This window comes from Apus apus, chromosome 2, assembly GCF_020740795.1.
Source record: "Apus apus isolate bApuApu2 chromosome 2, bApuApu2.pri.cur, whole genome shotgun sequence".
NCBI classification, from domain to species: Eukaryota; Metazoa; Chordata; class Aves; order Apodiformes; family Apodidae; genus Apus; species Apus apus.
The window spans coordinates 10748117-10764622 of NC_067283.1; the positions used below are offsets into that span (position 1 = coordinate 10748117).

Below are 16506 nucleotides of genomic sequence, written 5' to 3' on the forward strand. Positions count from 1 at the left end.
TCCCATCAAGCTCTTCCCTTGATATAGATAATTTCTTCAATTTGTGTAATGATTCTATTTAATCACATTAATTAAACTGATTAAAGGAATACATAAAAAGAAGTCCAGATATATTAAGCAGTGTTGTTTGTGATTTGTTAGGCATAATTCCTTCAACTTGGTACTGAGCCACTGTCTTGCCATATGATAAAGAACATTGCTACCTGAATTGCTGGGTCTGCTTCTCAATGCTGGATGTCGTAAAACTAATTCAGTGCCTAGTGCAGAAAGCTCTTCACCATGGGACTGACAGAGATTCCTTCAGCCTTTCCACCTTTTTTTCCTGCTTTATGCTGACTACATGGAGTGAAAAGAATGCTGTAGCCAGCTGTGCAACCATTACATCTGTAGGGGTTTAGCATAAAAGGCTGTTTTGTTGAGAAATAGAACTTGAGTTGAGGATAAAGGTTTTGTGTCTTTGCTTTGATCAGAAATCTTAACACATCCAGCTCCAAGAGTTCATTCTACAAAAAGTAAATAGATAGGTGCTCAGAGGTTCTAATGCATTTTGATTGATCAATATTCCTTATCTAATAATTATAATATCTTCCCTTAAGAATGATCTTATGTGGTATTGTTAGTATGGCAGTTTTCTTTGTGACTCAAAAGTCAGACTTTTTCATTGATTCAGTAGGAGAAATCATCTCTGGGCTAAGTATGAGTATGACTGGTTAATAAAATGATTCACAATAACAGCATAAAGACATGGTTGTTAAGAACAGCCATACCCCTTGCTTGATGTTTGCTGATGAGTGCCAACTAATTTAAACTCTCTGTGTTACTAGAAAAATTGTTTTATTCAATGTTTAATACTTTTCATAGATAATACATGCAAACTATGAACTCCAGTATAAATATTGCAAAGGAAAGTGGTGGAAGTGTAACTGACTTGAAAATCACTATCTGAATTTTCATTTTAATTAATATTCTCATGTACTTCATATTTCTATTAATATTCGTGTTGAAGTTGTTCAAATTTACAGAGAGAAATACATAAGAAGCTATTTTCCTTCTAAGTACTAAAAGCAAAGGAATTTACTTTTTATGTCACAATCAGTATTGATTTCTGCTTGAATCATATCATCTTTGTAATACTTGAAAGTGAAACTTCTAGCTTATGTTTGGTTTCTTTGCTGAAAACAAACGAGGCTTTCTGTTAGAAGTAAAAAATAAAAATTAGTATGACATGGCCATTTAACAGATTATCTGGCCTGAAGTGCTCATCAAGGCTTTCTCTGTAATCAGTGGAGGGAGAATGATCTCCAAAGCACTACTCATGCTATCTATTTTAGGCTGCAGTCTCACATTCCCATTCATGTAAACAGTATCAACACCAGAAGCAGCAGCCCTGCCCTGATGGCTTTTCCAGCCATTGCCCTGCTCACTAGCTGGTCATTAGGTGAATATTTGTTCACCAAAACCAAAACAAAACAACTCACACTCTTTTTTTTACTTTTAACCCAGATAAAAGTGGAAATTAAATTAGACAGAAAACTCTGAAAAACTGCACCATGAAAGCACTTGAATGTGTATTTTTTTAAGCGTGTTTTGAACAGAGATGCACAACAAGAGCTGAATAAATATTTTTTTTGCAAGGTATTAGCTAGGATATTATATTCTGAGTCATGTATTACTCGTTTGTCTCTTTGATGCATCCACAGAGAAGTGCTGGAAGGAATAGTCGTTCTGTATATACACTAGCAATTTTACATATGCATGGAATGCCACTGTTTCCCCATAGTGCTCAGTGCACATACATGTACATGACCAGAGGTGTCACGTACAACTTTTTAGGTTAAAAACAAAGGAGTAGAGCATTTTTTTTTAGTTAAGTTCCTCCTTAAGAAGATGATGGTAGTTCTGAGAGGGAGATTTTTGTAGGTAAGGATTGAATAACTCAGTAACTTAATTACTTGCTTTTATGGCTATATTGGTGAGTTACACAACCTTAAGTGTAAAGTGAGGTTGTATGAGTGAGAATTTGAATTGCTGAAACAAGTTAAAATTACCATGTTTTTGACAGAAATTACCCAGGTGCTGAACGTTACAGAAAACTGAGGGGTGCCTGAGGTATCTAAAGCACACATAAACAAGATTACTCCTTAGCTTTGTTTTAGCAGCAGCAGAAGAAATATCAGGCAGATCTGAGTTTCATTAATCTGTTGGATCTCAGTGTTTCACTATCAAGTTTATGTGTTCTTTTTGTTTCATAAAAACACCACACAGAATTAGATTCCGTGTTCATGCAAATGCTGTATTTCTAGTCTATAAAGGAGAGATTAAACAAGTTCTAAAAACATTTCCTACTTAGATAGTCTATGTGTTTTCAAAAGGAATGTTGCAGATACTGATGTCAGAGGAAAAAGAAAAATCCTCATTTCTCTGTAATTCAGTTTCTCTGTGTCCCTCATGTGGAAATTTGGACTGCACATAGTGTAGATCATCTAATCAGTGTTTCATTGCAGAGACAGCAGCTCTGCCAATGCCTGTGTGGTCTGTGCAGTGTTGTTGGTATGTGAAGTGCAGTGGAAACCAAATGCAGCCTGTTCATATACATGCGTCTCTCTTTGTGAAGTGTAAATACAGAGGAAGAATGTTATGTTTCAGTTGTCTTTACCTTAGTGAATGTAATCCAGAATTGAAACCTCAAACACTGTAAACACATCAAAAAGTATCTGAGAAAAGAGCAGTGTGCTGCTATGTCCCCACCATAAATGGTGCTGCTTTCTCTGTCTGTCTATATAGTCTTCAGCTCCCAGACCAGCTCTCAGTTTCTGGCAAGCAGGGAAAATATATTTCAAATATATTGCTCTGAAGTACAAATGACAGAATCACAGAATGTTAGGGGTTGGAAGGGACCTCAAAAGATCATCTAGTCCAACCCCCCTGCCAGAGCAGGATCCCCCAGAGTAGGTGACACAGGAACGTGTTCAGGCAGGTTTTTAATGTCTCCAGAGGAGACTCCACAACCTCCCTGGGCAGCCTGTTCCAGTGCTCTGTCACCCTGGCAGTGAAAAAGGTGCAATGTTTAGTCTGTATTTTGTGAAAGTTGATTTGTAACCACTGTGCTACATATGGTTGGAGCAGACAGCCTACACTTATGAGTTGAGACCTACAGGTACATCTGTGAGCACAAATCTTCACCAGGCTCTCCATTAGCATAGCTAGTGGACTCCTGAGATTTGAGCGTGGGTATTTTAAGTTCTTGTGCTATGTAGCTGAATTTGTTAAAAACAAATAAATAAAATCACAGCCAGCTCTTCCATTTTTACTTTCAGTATGACCAAATGACCTATTCATGGAGAGCTTTCCAGCAGAGAGGGACCTGGGGCTTTTGATTGACAGCCAGCTGAGCATGAGCCAGCAGTGTTTCTAAGTGGCCAAGAAGGCCAACACCATCCTGGCCTGCATCAGAAATAGTGTGGCCAGCAGGACCAGGGAGGTGATCTTGCCCCTCTACTCGGCCTTGGTGAGGCTGCACCTTGAGCACTGTGTGCAGTTTTGGGTGTGGCAGGATAAGAAGGACATCGAGGTGCTGGAGAGGGTGCAGAGAAGGGCAACTAGGCTGATTAGGGATATGGAAAACAGGTCTTAAGAGGAAAGGCTGAAGGAGCTGGGCCTGTCCAGCCTGGAGAAGGGGAGGCTGAGAGGAGACCTCATTGCTCTCTACAACTACCTGAGAGGAGGTTGTGGTGAGGTATGTGTTGGCCTCTTCTCCCTGGTGACCAGCGATAGGACAAGAGGAAATGGGGTCAAGTTGTGCCGGGGGAGGTTCAGATTGGATATTAGGAAAAGTTTCTTCACAGAAAGAGTGATGAAGCATTGGAACAGGCTGCCTAGGGAGGTGGTTGAGGCAACGTCCCTGGAGGTGTTAAAAAAATGGCTAGACGTCGTGTTTCAGGAGGTGGTTTTGTGATTAGGGGTTGTAGGGCAGACAGTTGGACTGGATGATCTTGAAGGTCTTTTCCAACCTTGATGATTCTAGGATTCTATGATTTGCATGCTAAAAAAACTGTTAAAAGAAGTGTGTGGGCCTCTCTAAGACTGCTGTCATACCCTTAGTCTGGAGCAAAAGGCATCATTTCTTACCCGAGGCAGGCGAACAATATAAAACTCAGACTAGTTTTTTGGCTGCTTTCCTTCAATATTACATATTATTACTTAAGGTCTGTCCCTGAATCTAGGACATTTTTATACACCTGTAGGTAACATTTGAAATTAATGGCAGTCTTTCATTTGAGCTTAATGGGATCTGGTCTGTTTTATCAGATTTCAGTTGTGAGAGACCTGTGCATGCAAGGGAATGTTAAGATCTCTTTCTCTCTCCCTGGATGAGCTGCTCAGCACAGTCTGCTGCTGCCAGCAGACTGCTACTTCCCTTCCTGTGATGGAGGGTGGAGGCATACAGCACAGAGATAATTGATCCAACCAAGATTACAGTGTTTGCCTCTAAAATTACCATCTACCTACACTTGTCACACTGTTGTATTCTATAAATGGCAGCTGTTTCCTATATGTTTTTTATTTTAGTCTTTTTCAGAGATACTTGCTGTAGCATTTTTTCAGTATTTTCTGTTTCATGAGTTCAGGTGGCTGAAAATGCAGTTCCATCTAAGTCTAGAAGACTGAGATTTTTTTAGAAAATACTTGTGTCAACTTCCCACCTGAAGCAACCTTCCTTTCTTCCTTCCTTGGCCAGCTTTGTTTTTCGGGCCACAACACAGCTGCACTCATGTCAACGATTTGCTGCATCTCCGTAGACCACAGTTGCCTTCAAGAGGACTCCTTGGAGTCAGAGGCAGCTATTTGGGTGCATTATTTTGTGGCCATATGTATTAAGCAGGGACAGGGCTTGGCTTCATTTTGTGTCTTGCACAGCACCAAGCAAAAGAGTTGTAAACTGTGACAGCTGCGGGCGAAAAGTTCACCATCTGATCAGCTAGAAGCGCCAGCTACTTTTGTATCTGTTTTGCTCCCACTGTGATTGCAGCTTCTTCCATACCCCTTAGATCAAAACAAACCTTTTCCTTGAGTTTTAAGATGTGTTAGGAAGAACATGTGTTAGATGTAGGTTTTTAACAGAAAGACATGCTGAACGCTGGCTAGGCTGAGATTTTTATAATTATTTTTTTTTTAAGTTTTAGGTGTGAATTGCTCATATGCTGACAAACTTTGATGCTTCTATAACCTCTTCTGTGTATTGGTATTGCAAGTGGTTTAGAGGTGGATTAGGGTACTACTTCTGTTTAGCAAAGGGTGGTGGCAAGATTTGGTTGTCATGTAGTAGTGGCATGAGTTATAGGAGCTTCTGCAGTTTGTTACTGTGAAGGAGAGAGACTCTGGAAGGACATGTGCCAGGTTTCCCTGTGTATCATTCCGTGTCATTGCAACGTGGCTCAGGTGGGGTGTGCAGCAGATGGCTGTGTGGCTCCTGGATGCTGTGAGGCCTGTGAGAACTACTTGAGTCCTCACCTCCAGCTGTGCTGACCCCTTGGGCTGTCTCTGTGGTGTCTGAGAGATGGTCAGGGTTTTAGGATGGGTAACAAGCATAAGGTACATGAGAAGAATAATATGGTGATATTTTAGTGCTGCTAAATTTGAAAACACCCAACTACTGTTTATCTGCAGTGCTGAATATGTTTAAAATTGTTGGTTCACATTTTTCTGATTAGTACTTTGTGTACTAGATACAGATGAGCATGGACACACACAAACAATCTACAAATCTGTTACAGATTATCATCTATTTTTCTCTATTTTTTTTTTCCCCTTTGCTGTTGGACAAGAGTGCACCTGCACTAGCAGTGTGCACATGTGTATTTACCTAATTCTGTTGACAGTGTCTTGTTTCTGAAGGTCAGCATGTTTACATATACATTGATTGTGTGACAATGCTGAGGTTTGTTTAAGGATGATAATGACCAACCTATGTGCTGAAGATAGTTTTCCTTTGCTTTCCAAGTGGTGTAGCAATAATTGAAAACATGCTTTACTAAAGCTCTTAGAAGTTGATTAAAAAAACGTAATTTTGCTAGATTTCCTGAAATCTTCTGTGCTGATGTCAAGGAGGTTTATACTGCCAGTTTATAAATGGAGAAAATACTGACCTATAAATACTGTAGTATCGAGCAGCAGTTCAGTTGCTTCTGTACCCTTCAGACAGGCAGTCTCATTCAATGAGATTTGGAATTTAACAATGCAGATTAGCAGGGCAAACCTCTTTTAATCAGACAGACCCTCATTTTATATAGTAGGGATTAGCACAGTTAAAAGTATTCTGGAAGGTTGTTACAGCCCCCTATCTGATTAAGGCTGGGTTGCTGGTTTAGGGGATTTTACTTTGTCTCCAAGCCTTATTCTCACCCATCTGAAAGCGTATTTGCTTTACTTCTCGTGGCTGGCTACATAATAGCAGTAAGGGATTGTATTACACCTCCCAATCTATCCATATGGAGGCCTGGGCAAGAGCATAACAAACCAGTATTGCTTCAACTTGCTGTCTCCAAAGTAAGGCTAATCAGCTCTTGTTGAAAACAGCAGTTGGGAATTGCTGTATCTCTCTTATGTTTTTAACTTCTTCGTGCCAGATGCTTCAGCACACACAGTGCCAGGAAAAGATTTGCACTCCCTGTATTAGGAATGTCGCTTTTGCACAAAGACATTTCAATATTGTTTCCCCCTGATCCGGTAATGAGTTTGACGTGGTCAACTCCAAGCATCATGCTTTCTGTCCCTAGGCTGGAGTTTAACTTACTTTGTTTTTCCAGCATCTTTCACATGTTGGGACAGTTTTTCACAGGTCATTACTAAAGAACTTTAGTTATCTTTTCTGTCTCATGTCCTGTGCCTTAGTAACTTCTTAGTTTAGCTGTCATCCTTCTGGCTGAAAAGAAACAGGATAGGATTTCATCCTGCCCTGCCAATGTTGTTTTATAGTCTTTGTGAATATCTAGCCACGTACACTTCACAGGTTTTCATATAAGTAAAAATTTGGGGGCCATTCTTCAGCAATTCTCCTCTTCAAAGTAAAAACGTTCTCTCTACATGTGTGTGCTTTCCTGTGAAAGCTGATAGCATTTTACTTTAAGCATGGAAAACATAACCCTTGTGGATTTCCAGACTGCACAGTCTGATCATTGACGGAAGTATTCTTCAAAAAGCCACTGAGGATTTATTACTCCCGATTTACAGCTGGAGAAAATAGGGAGATTGTTTAGTTGGTGGCAGTACTTTCAGTCTTGTTGAGAACACAGATTTGGTTTGAGAAATGAGAGGTTCTGAGCCTTGTCCTCCTTTTTATTTGTGCACACCCTACCAAAGTCGAAATAGGCAGATTAAATCTCGTAGCTGATCAGAGATGATTTAAGGCTTTTTGGTTTGTGTTATATACCTGTCCTTTTCAGAGATGTGAGAAATAATTGCAAAATGTGTAGCTTACATTCAAGGGTTTTGCTAGACTGTGTTTCTGCAATTATGGATGTTGTGATGCAAAATACATGGTTTCTTCCACAGGATGCACTGGATATTATTGCACCAGGTTAATACTTGATATCTGTAGCAACCCATTGTCTAACTACAGGGAAATAACTTCCTTGCTCAGTGCCTCATTAGTCCATCAGTAAAATGGGAAGAATGATAACTAGTACATGTGCTATGTATTCTGAAACCTGTGAAAGACTTGAATAAATTGCAGAGGTTGTGCATGATGAGGAGGTTGTTAGTGGAGAGTTAAAATGGAAATTTGCTGTAAAACCAATTAAGTTAGTAAATGTTGACAAAGATAATTTGCACTTTAGAAAGCTAGTTGTGTTTGTATAAATATGTGTATGCACATATGGAATACATGCAACTTGAGTGTATAAACCAATGAGTGGTTTTCCCAATTTCAGGTAGTTTTAAAGCTTCAACACTTTATGCCTCAGCATACTAGTGGTGTTCACTGTCACTCTCTTTGAAAATGAGGTAACAGATTTCATTCTCTGCCTGTTTAAGCTGTCCTTGGAATTTTGACAGCTTGGAAAAATCATTTGTAGTGTAGAATATCACTTGAACAGGTTCTTCTGTGGAGTTTTAGTTTCTACAGAAGCAGAGAGGAATCAGGTTGGGCAGATGAGCATCCACCCAGTGTTATACATAACTGATGTGCTTGTCTTCTAAATCATTACTTGGCCCTCAATCCTTTTTGCTGGCCAGCGTAGGATTCATATATATTAGCTTGGATCACAGACTTGCACAGAAGTTTGTTTTTTCTCAATTTCATTTATTATTACTTACTTTTTATGCAATTGTAGCATGCACAAACCAACAAGACTTGGACCATGTTGTGGAAGACGTAAAATATAGTAAATGGCAGCATCTGCCTCTAAGAGTTTTTACCCTAAAGGAACCCCAAGATCCTGCAAACATGGTGCATTTATGTAAATTACTCTGATACCAGGCAGAAACTTAAGTCTTCTGTTGCTCTGTGTGTCATATAATTTACTACACAATTATATACTTCTACTCCATGAGAAATTTACTATATGATTCTATGCATTTAGTTTCCTTTAGAGCAAAACAAAGATATTAGATTAGGGTAAACAAGTTCTCAGCAAAAGCTTGAGAAAGAATGTAGGATTGGAGAATATCTTTAGACATGCAAAACAGTAGGAAGTTTGAAAGTCATATGTCTTCAAAGAGAAGAGTTAATTTGAGGATTGGCCCCTAGAGTGGTCATCATCCCTTATTGTAAGTTTATAACTTCTAAGACATTAAAAGTTCCTATCAGCAATGTTATTAAAAATACCTGAATCAATGAAATTTCTCTTCTTGGAGACAAGTAAAGACAGAGTACCTGAAGAAACCACAAAAGGGAGAGAAATTCAGTTAGCCTTGTAAGGAAGCTGTAACTAGAAAAATACATCCACAGAACAATAAGTTCCAAGTCAATTCAGTTATCTGCTGATTGCACGTGATTCCAGCTCTTCACTTCTCCATGTGCACTGGCTCATAGACATGTCCTTGGAAGTCTGCTAAAAAAAATTCTGGAGTGCAATATCTGGAAACAGGGAGGTCCTCTATATTTGAGGGAAAGATCATTTTATGTTGTTTACTCCAAGTTAATATTTGGTGTTGGTCTAGAAGTAAATTATATGGGGTAAAGGTTAACATTGCACAACTGAATCTCATGTATACACACAGTTTTGGCTGTATCTGTTCTGTTCTCACCAGTGCAGTTCATCATAGTTTGATCATTGTGGTTATCTCAAGATGAGAAAAAAAAACAACAACAGTGCTGTAACTCTAGCTGTTGGGTTTTGGTACGTGATGCATGAATTTCACATTTCTTCTAATTCTGTTGGACTCATGAGCATCTAATATATTAATTGGTAGACCTCCAGGTTCATGCTATAGTATGTATGCTATAGGAAGTATTTTAGAACTGCAAGTTTCAATTAATTTAAAGAAGTTCTGGATCTGGAAGTCTAGCAGAGACAAGCCCAAGCAGTGTGCATGTTAGTTTTGGAGTGATTTTTTTGGTAGAAGATTACTGTGCTACTACTTGTCTAAGTGTGTACATGATAACTTCAAAGGAAAGAAGAGTTCTTTGGAGTAAAGAGGGAAATAGTATAAATTTTGAGGGTTTAAGAACAACATAAAACTTAAACTGTGTGCTATTTTAAATAATTTGAAAAATAATGGTTTTTATGCTGACACATTTTCTAGTTTAACACTAACCCTTAAAGGCTTTTGTGCTTTGTGTGCAGGTATATGTCTCGAGTCCATGGTATGCATCCAAAAGAAACCACACGTCAGCTGAGTTTAGCAGTCAAGGATGGTCTTATTGTTGAAACCCTGACGGTGGGGTGTAAAGGGTCAAAAGCTGGTATTGAACAAGAAGGATATTGGTTGCCAGGAGATGAGATTGTGAGTATAACATCTTTGAGAAAATAAATCATGACTTCTGATATCTTAGCATGAAACTTCTTTCTATATGAAGTTACTTATAGATATTGTGTTGGTGCTTGTGAAGAGAGAAGTAATGCACTCTTAAACTTTTTTAACCTTTCTATTCCATAGAAGCTCTTTCTTCTTGAATTCTGAACTTTCTGCTGTGAAACACTGGCAAAGTCCTTTGTTCAGTCAACCCTTTTATGTAGTCTTCACTTCTACAGTTGTATAGAAAGACAATAAATATAATTGGTATTACTTGAAATCCTCAGACATCCTCAAATCCCCAAGAAAATATCTTAAAAAAAAAAAAAGAAAGAAAACAATATTTTTTATTAATCTTGCTTTAATCTGAATCTGAGGAAGGAAAAACTCTCTTTCAAAAGTACAAGAAGTTGTACATTTACATACAAATACACAAGAAAAGATGTATTTTACAGATATTCATGAACACCAGGGCACTCAGTTAGGAAGGATTCTCATAGCAAATTAATTGCAGGAATCCAGTTGTAGTCCCACTGAATGTGTAAAATAAATATTTAAATAGAGTTAAACAGGTTGAAAGTTGTACTAAGGAATGAAAAGAATGCTTTCTCTCTGTCTCCATAGCTGTGATGGAGCACATCCAGAAAGGCCCATACTCCAGGAAAAAGCTTGCACAATTGCTTTGCCTTGTTTAGAAGCCCAGTCTCTGTATTTACAAGACCACATTTTCATAATTTAAATTAAAAATAAAATTAAAAAAAATAATAAATCACTGGGCAAAGCTTTAAAATACTTTAACTAGGAACTGTTGCTTTGGAATATACATTGCATGAAATACTGGTAGAATGGACAGCATTGTCTCAGACACAGATAATAATTTAAATTTGGAGGAAAACCAAAAAAACTCTACAGGAAAATAAATTCTAAAAACCTCAGAAATATTCATTGCATTACTGCAGCCATTGATAAGATCATGAAGTTGAAACAGCAGGCTTATTTTTTGTTTTGAAGTGAGAGAAATAGAAAATGGAAACAGTTTTCATAATAGAAAGCATTAAGGTTAAAATTATGACAGTTACACTTATTTAAAGTATTGAAATAGATATTCAATGTACATTATGACACTGTTAAGATTTTCATTCTAATTTCATTAGAAACTCTCAATGGAGCTTTTAAATGGTATGTAGTTTTGGTTTTGCTATTCTCCCTGGGAGTAACCATTCCAAAATTCCAACTTAGCTCTCTTAGCTATTTCTTCTGTCAGTTTTGTCTGTATAGAGGTGATGTTAGCATGAAGTCTGAGATCTGTCGATATCACACGTTTTCAGATTCCACATGATATTCTGTTTGTTTCCTCCATTGCTAAGAAAAGAAAAAAAAAAAAAAAAAGCCTCACAAATAGTCATTTTCTTTGACAGTTGTTCAAAAAATGTTCCTGGTACTTATTAGCAACATTTGTCTAACAAAGCTTGTAAGATAACCAGCATGTAAATTCCCAGTGAGTCATTGGAATTACGTAATTATTTTATCTCAGAATGAAAAGATTTGTCTTTGACTTGACTGAAGATGCTGCTTAAGTCACATTATGAATAGCCCTTCAGTTAGAAGTATTAACTGTATTTTCAGCATGATTGCTTATCACTGAAGCGTTGTGCTGTGTCCATATGTCTGATGGCCATCAGTTGTTCAGGACACCAGTGTCCACTTGACTTAACAGTTTTATGCAAAGATAGGGATCAGCTTCTGATCCAGTCCATGTTTCAACACTACCCAGCCTCTGGCTTCTTGATCCTACTGCTGAATCAAAATGCTGCAGACGAAGCTAAACACATTGACTTGGTATAAAGTAATTCTCTCTGTTCTTCTTTTATTTAAAATAATAATAGTAATAATAATAATTAATGAGTAACAAAGTGTCATTGTCATCACTCAACAAGTATCAATTATTTGCTGTTCTCCAGCAAGTGGTGCAAAACCATGAAGTTTGGTGTGTTCTCTACATTGGACACACTGGATAGTTTGACAGAGGCTTTGTCTGCACTTGAGCAAGATGCAGTTTGTAGATTTTTGTAATTCAGTACTGCTCAGATCTGGTACTGACAACTGTTGAACCATGAGCTCAAGTTACATTTCAGTGAGGACAAACCATAGGAGTCTTTTCAGGGAACCCACTTGTAGGAGATAGAACTCTGTAAAATAGGGCTGTTGATGTTGGAACAGGGATTTCAGACTCATCAAACTCTAGCACTTGCAGACAGACCCTTGACCAAATTGCCAAACATGGTTTTACTGATACTACAGGAACTTGGAAAGCTCATAATGTGAAAGATAAAGACTTGAGAACTGATGCTTCACCTATTGGCATCAGTACAAAAACGACCTTGGCTTTTAGCTTCTTTTCTGACACCACAGTCTGAAGTCAGTAAGGACCAGCTGGTTTCAAGGAGTTAGCAAAGGGACGTATTCCAGTCATCCCTCCCCCATTTTCTACTTGAGTATTTGCTTGCTGTTTCTTTATATTCTTGAAGTTTTGGATCTAAATCTTAGCATTTAAAATCCATGTTCAAGTAAATAAATTACTGGTTTTAATGATGATCATGGAGTGATTGCTAAATGGTAACAATAATTAAAAGCATACAGATTATGAAAACACAGCTTTATTTGGAAAAGATTAATTAGATAATCTGTGGTGTTTGCTTATGTTTTTACAGACATTTTCCCCATCCAGTCAGTTGACATAATTATAGATCTATGCTGTAAGGACACAATCTCTAGTAGGGTTACTCTTAGCCTTCAGAGGAATATAAGTTATGCTACTGTTCTAATTGTTCTATCAGTATCTTAAAGCTGTGGGGGAAAAAAAAAATAATAAAATAAAAAAAGAAGCAAAATCTCATAGATTTAGAGTTCTCATGCAAAAGAACAAGCTGAGGTTAGAACACAAAACAGTTTGAAGGCATCAGGAGGAGGCCCTTCCAAAAGAGACAACTCATGTGAAAATGAATATTCTGAAAAACTGGAAAAAAGAATTAACAGATTTAAAAGAGTATAAAATTGTTCTCTTTTTCTCTCAGATATATGTGGGAGAAATATTTTTATGTAAATTACTAAATTTAAAATACGGAGTCAGTAGCCAAACGTACTATATTCCAACTGATATTTAAGGGTTGGTATCTATACAAAAACTTTGCTGCAAATATTATACCTCAAGGGCTTCTGCAGATACTCATTTTGTTTGCTCATTTGCCATCTATATAGATGTTTTGCAGATTTTCAAAATGTGTTCTCATCTTACAGAATTTCTCATCTTGCAGATGATTAATGCATTTGACACAAAATAAATGAGAGAAGAAATTATTTTCCATTGTTATCCAGGATTTTAGTTAGGAATTTTGCATTTTCACTGTTTGTCGATGCCATTATTATGCAATTCAACAAAATCTCTGCAGCTTCTTGCCTTACAAGGGAAATGACAGACCTGAAATCTGGTAATGGAAGTTTATTTTTCTCTTCTGAAAGCCTGGGTTTTATTTCTCACATATCTTATGGAACTTTGAAGTTTTGTTTATTATTGAAGTAAAATAAATTATCTCCCTACTTTTTGGGTTTAGAAAAAAATATGCAAATCAGTGTTTATACCTATGTTTTCAATGCAGTGGACAAAATAGAAAGGAAATGTAGTTCTTGAAGAAAAGAACCATTAATCTCCTTACCTATTCATTTCTATATTCAATTATGTCATGATTTCATGTGCTTTTTACCTGTGTAAAATAGTGGTCAGTCTAATCCAAATGAAAGAAATCAAGTTAAAGCACCTATGTCATAGCTTTTTTGGGGGTTAGGTACAGTTCTTAGAGTTAGTCTTCTCCTTTACATATTTTGTGGTTTTTCTACAGACAGTGTGCATGGAGCTGTTTTGAGCATTTAATGTGCTAATTCTTCTTTTCGTGATTAAAGTAATAAAACTGCACTGACCAAGAGAGAGGCAAAGAGTATTGTGCTCTTCTAAAATGGAGATGTGTCAGTAACATGGGTTCATTTTTGGCATCTGAATACAACATATCTCATAGCACTGCAGTGGTTTAAAGTTGGTTCATAGTGGCCAAATTCTCTAATGAGATGTGAAGAGTGAGGCTTTCCACTTAGTTAAGGCACTTGGAGCTCTCTCTTCACTGACAAGATGCATACAAGGTGATTATGTTTTCAAGAAGTCACTCTTTTTTCAGAGTTCTATTTTGTGATTATTTCATTGATTGCTTACAGAAAGACCCAACAACTGTAGTTAAACTGGCTATTTAAGTCTGACTTTGGGCGTTTAAAGTCATTCTCCTGTGCATTTGTCCTCTCCATATCTAAATTAATGCCAGTAATTCTCAATTTTTTCCCTCTAAAGATTTTTTGGTTTAGTGCAGAATTGGAGGTGGGGGGGGGGAGGAGTTTGCTTTCCTGTTTTCAGTAAATATTAGAAACAGAATATTAATTTTCCCAAGACATCTATGAAAACAACTTGCTAACTGATACTGGAGAATTTCTTATATTTTGTATCTAGAAAGTACTGGTGCTTGCTCAAAGTGACTCCAGATACTTTCAAGTCTCAAAACTGCCTAAATAATCCACCTCTTCCCTGTTTCTGCTTTTTCATCATTTTAACCTTTGTTGTAACCCACTGAGAGCACTGTGAGTTTTGAAGGTAATTTTGTTAACCCCAGTGACCTTAGGCACACAACCAGTGATTATTGTGATTTGATGTGTTGCAGCTGCAATTTTGCTACAATCAATCTATGAGAAAAGGAGTATTTTGGCTGTTACGTTTGTATTCATCTTAATTGCTTTAGATTGAGCAAAGGCTGAGTTTCTCACTTGCCATGCTTAATTGCTTTTGTAATTATATTGATTTTTCCATGCTAGGTCAGTATTGGTAGCCAGAAGCTGTGTTTTAAACTGGCTATGTCATCTTGAGTCTCTATAAATATAAAGATAATTGTAAAAAGCTTTGGAGTGGTCACTGTGAGGGTTTGAATCTTTACATAAAATACATAAAATACACTTTCAATTAAAAACAAAACAAACCAAAACAACAAACCAGAACAAAGAAAAACCCAAAAACCCCCACAACAAACAAAACCTTAACAACAACTTACACAGCTACCAGTTCTTGCTAGCAAGCTAGGGGCTTCTAACTGACTAGGTTGAGGAATGGTTTTAATGTGCATCCCATTCATTTCAGTTAAGAGCAGAAGGATAATATGAAACAGCAATACTGACAGCCTTTGTCATGAAAGCTCTTACAACTAGAGAACATAGAGAGGAAGAACTTGTCACACCAAATGAAGAAAAATTTCCTTCGGTGTTTAAAAAATTCTCCATTTGGCTTATCCATCCGTCTTGCCTTTAACCTGACGTCCTGTGTGAATTCACTGATCCAAAGCTAAACTTAGCCCAAGCCATGATAGTTACTATTTCTCACATACTGTAACAATTTGAGGGTTTCCTAGGCTGTAACATTCCAGAGAGATTCCTAATTATTGTCAAAGTACCAGTGTTCTTTACATTTGGTGGCTCACTGATGCAAAGAGTTAGTGAATGATCCTGTGGCAGAAAAAAAAGCTCAGACTGGCTTCCATCTCTTATTCCACACCTCAGGGAAAGTATAGGGAAACCTGGAGGGCCAGGCCACATAACGCTCTGGTCACGTGAGAGCACTCAAGGGAAAAGAGCTTCTGGAACTCTTTGAATATTTCTTTGCTTTCCATCTTTCCATTCTCTGAGGTCCCATAAGTCAGAGCTTATTTAGCCAAGAGACATCCACTGTATCAATCCACTGTATGCTAAAAGCAAAAGATTTTTCTTGAAAATTATTATCAAAATAGTATAGTACTGTAAAATTCTGCTTATCATTTCACCAAAAATAGTATCTAATGGTGTAATATCCTGCTGTGAAAATTTTGTGAAAATTCAGAAAAGCAAATATTTTCTTATTGTCAAACCAGAGCATAAACTATTTTGTCTTTGAGAAGCAAATTAGAATTCTGAACTCCCACCTCATGGATAATAAATTCTTGCTGTTATAAAGCCAAGACCCTGCTTTATCTTTGCATTAAGACTGTTAGCATGCAGCTCATGAGAATGGCCTCACTACTGTTCCAGTGGCTCTTCCTGTCTCCACATGGGTTAAGAATCATGAACTATTCTCTACATTCCTTTTACAATCTTGTTTTTCTCTTCCCATCTGTTCGGGAGTATTTATTCCCTCTCTTCTCCTTATCCTTTTTTTTCATCCCCTAAAAAAGGAGCTCACACTGTTTGGAGGATCTTCTTATTACTAAAGATAACACTGATAGAGTCCATCTTATTGCATACCTAAGAGATAAAGCTTCTTTAAACTGGTAAAACTACCTCATCAGCATCTTCAGTTGCCTCTCCCAGTTTTACCAACTTAGCTTTTAGAAATTCAGTCAATGTAATGCTTTGAGGCTTTCACTCCCTGCTCTGGAGTTGAGATATCAATGATGTTGTTCACAGATTTCCCAAAATTTATTTTTCAGATAGAAA

At 37.4% G+C, this 16506-nt stretch overlaps 1 protein-coding gene across 4 annotated transcripts in view; it reads left to right on the top strand.

The window, feature by feature from the left end:
* Positions 1-16506, top strand: part of ZMYND11 (zinc finger MYND-type containing 11) — a 108299-nt gene that overhangs the window by 53777 nt on the left and 38016 nt on the right. For all 4 annotated transcript variants that reach the window (XM_051612591.1, XM_051612593.1, XM_051612592.1 and 1 more), the window contains exon 3: positions 9786-9945. In XM_051612591.1, the coding sequence (XP_051468551.1) occupies positions 9786-9945 (160 nt within the window). The remainder of the gene's footprint in view (positions 1-9785; positions 9946-16506) is intronic.